At 42.6% G+C, this 1,890-nt stretch overlaps 1 protein-coding gene across 1 annotated transcript; it reads right to left on the bottom strand.

The window, feature by feature from the left end:
• Positions 1-649: 649 nt before the first annotated feature.
• LOC137544713 (olfactory receptor 52D1-like) lies at positions 650-1,234 on the bottom strand. The gene has a single exon (XM_068265806.1). The coding sequence runs from the start codon at positions 1,232-1,234 to the stop codon at positions 650-652; it is 585 nt and encodes a 194-aa protein (XP_068121907.1).
• Positions 1,235-1,890: the final 656 nt, after the last annotated feature.

Genomic DNA, 1,890 nt, shown 5'->3' with positions numbered 1-1,890 from the left:
GAATATTAAAATTGCTGCCATTCTTGCACTGTTCATGGCACAAGCCTCACACCTGGTACAGGGGGTCATTGGGTCACTGAGGTTCAAATTCAGAAAAGGGGACAGAGCCACAAACAGTGAATCAGAGTTGTTTCATTTCATGGGAAAATACAAATTGTTGATGCCAAGGACCTTAAAACTCACAAACTTGGGCGTTGAGTAGTGACTTTGTGTCCAGGTTACAAAAAGTGGGCGGAGCAAAAAACTAATTTCACTGGGGAAGTGTAAACTGCAGCCCTTCTTACACTGTTTATGACAGGGTTCCCAAACTTTGCCCTGATGGTCACTGAGTGACTGAGATTAATATTCAGGGAAGTGGGTGGAGCCTATAATAGCCAATCAAAATTCACCCGTTGATTTTCAAGTGGAATATTTAAATTGCTGCCATTTTTACACTGTTAATAGCAGATGCCTCAAACCTGCTACAGTTAGTCATTGGGTGACTGGGGTTCAAATGCTGGAGAGGGGCGGAGCCACAAACAGCCTGTCTGATTTGTTTAATTTCTATGGGAATATACAAATTATTGATGCCAAGTACCCCAAAGCTCACAAACTTGGTCATTGAGTGTTTGATGTATACTATGATGTATGAAAGACAGACTTTATGAGATTATATCTTCTTCAAATGCAAGAGCTGAAATATCCTCAGTCTAATTTCAGTCATTTTAAGCCCATAAAGAAGGGGATTCATAAGGGGTGGAGTCACAAGTGGCTGGATAGACATGAACATTTTTACTCCATAGGGTAAATTTGTTGAGGTCAAAAGATTTATGAAAAATTCTAAGCGCGCTTCAATAACAATGATGATTGTAGTTATAAACTGTGGCATGCAGGTATGGAGGGCTTTGGAGATGACCTCCGAGGATGCGTTGTAACAGACTCGAAGGATTGAAATATAGGAATACAGTATAAGGAAGAGCAAAAAGAAAAGATACACTACGGCGAGGGAAGATCCATAGATAATGTTGACAGCGTTGTCAATGCAGGAGAGCCTCACCACCGACCAGTTGTCACAGTAGACCTGCAAAATCACAGAGTCACATAACGGAAGCCTACTGGTCAACATAACATGAATGCCATAAAGTATCATGGAGAGCAGCCAACTAGCAGAGATCAGCCTGGCGACCATGGATAAAGACATGATGATATTGTATCTAAGAGGGTTACAGATGCACACATAGCGGTCAAAGGCCATGGCTGTTAAGGTGGTCATCTCAAAGCTCGCATAGGTGTACAAACAATACACTTGAGTCAAGCAGGCTGTATAGGAGATGGTGTAAAGTTGGTAAAGTAGATTTATGAATAAACTAGGATAAAAAATTATACTTCCATACAGCCCGTTTGCACAGAGGATGGCTATAAAGATGTACATCGGCTCCTGTAAAGGCCTGTGTAATACTATGGTAACCACAACAACACTGCTTGCGGTAACAGTCATTATGTAACCCAGCAGAGTTAGTGCACAATACAGGAATCTGTGCTCTGATACGTCCCCGAAGGTGAGGGTCATTTCTGATGGATGGAAGTCAGAGGAGTTCCTCATTCTTCTGGTGTCTGTATAACATGTACCTAAAATAAATAAATACATAATCAATACATAAACACAGACAGGAATAGGATGAATAGCACATAGCGTTGATAATAGTTGATAATAAATCACACATACAGTACCAGAGGCGTAGCTATGGGTGGGCCTGGGGAGACATGTCTTCGGGTGCAGAACTATAAGGGGGTGCAGAGCATGGCCACCGCACCCCCAAGTGAGTGAGAGGCAGCTCGCTGGCTGCCTAAAGTGCCCCTGCTTCTCTCTCTCCCTCTGCAGAGGAGTGCAGAAGTGTTAACAGCAGCAAA

This window comes from Hyperolius riggenbachi, chromosome 2 (genome assembly GCF_040937935.1).
Source record: "Hyperolius riggenbachi isolate aHypRig1 chromosome 2, aHypRig1.pri, whole genome shotgun sequence".
Classification (NCBI taxonomy): Eukaryota; Metazoa; Chordata; class Amphibia; order Anura; family Hyperoliidae; genus Hyperolius; species Hyperolius riggenbachi.
Note: the sequence above shows the minus strand (reverse complement) of the source record. Positions and strands in the feature narration are given on the sequence as shown.

Excerpts from the sequence above, each read along its gene's own strand:
- LOC137544713 (XM_068265806.1), bottom strand. The coding sequence starts at position 1,234 with ATGGCCTTTGACCGCTATGTGTGCATCTGTAACCCTCTTAGATACAAT.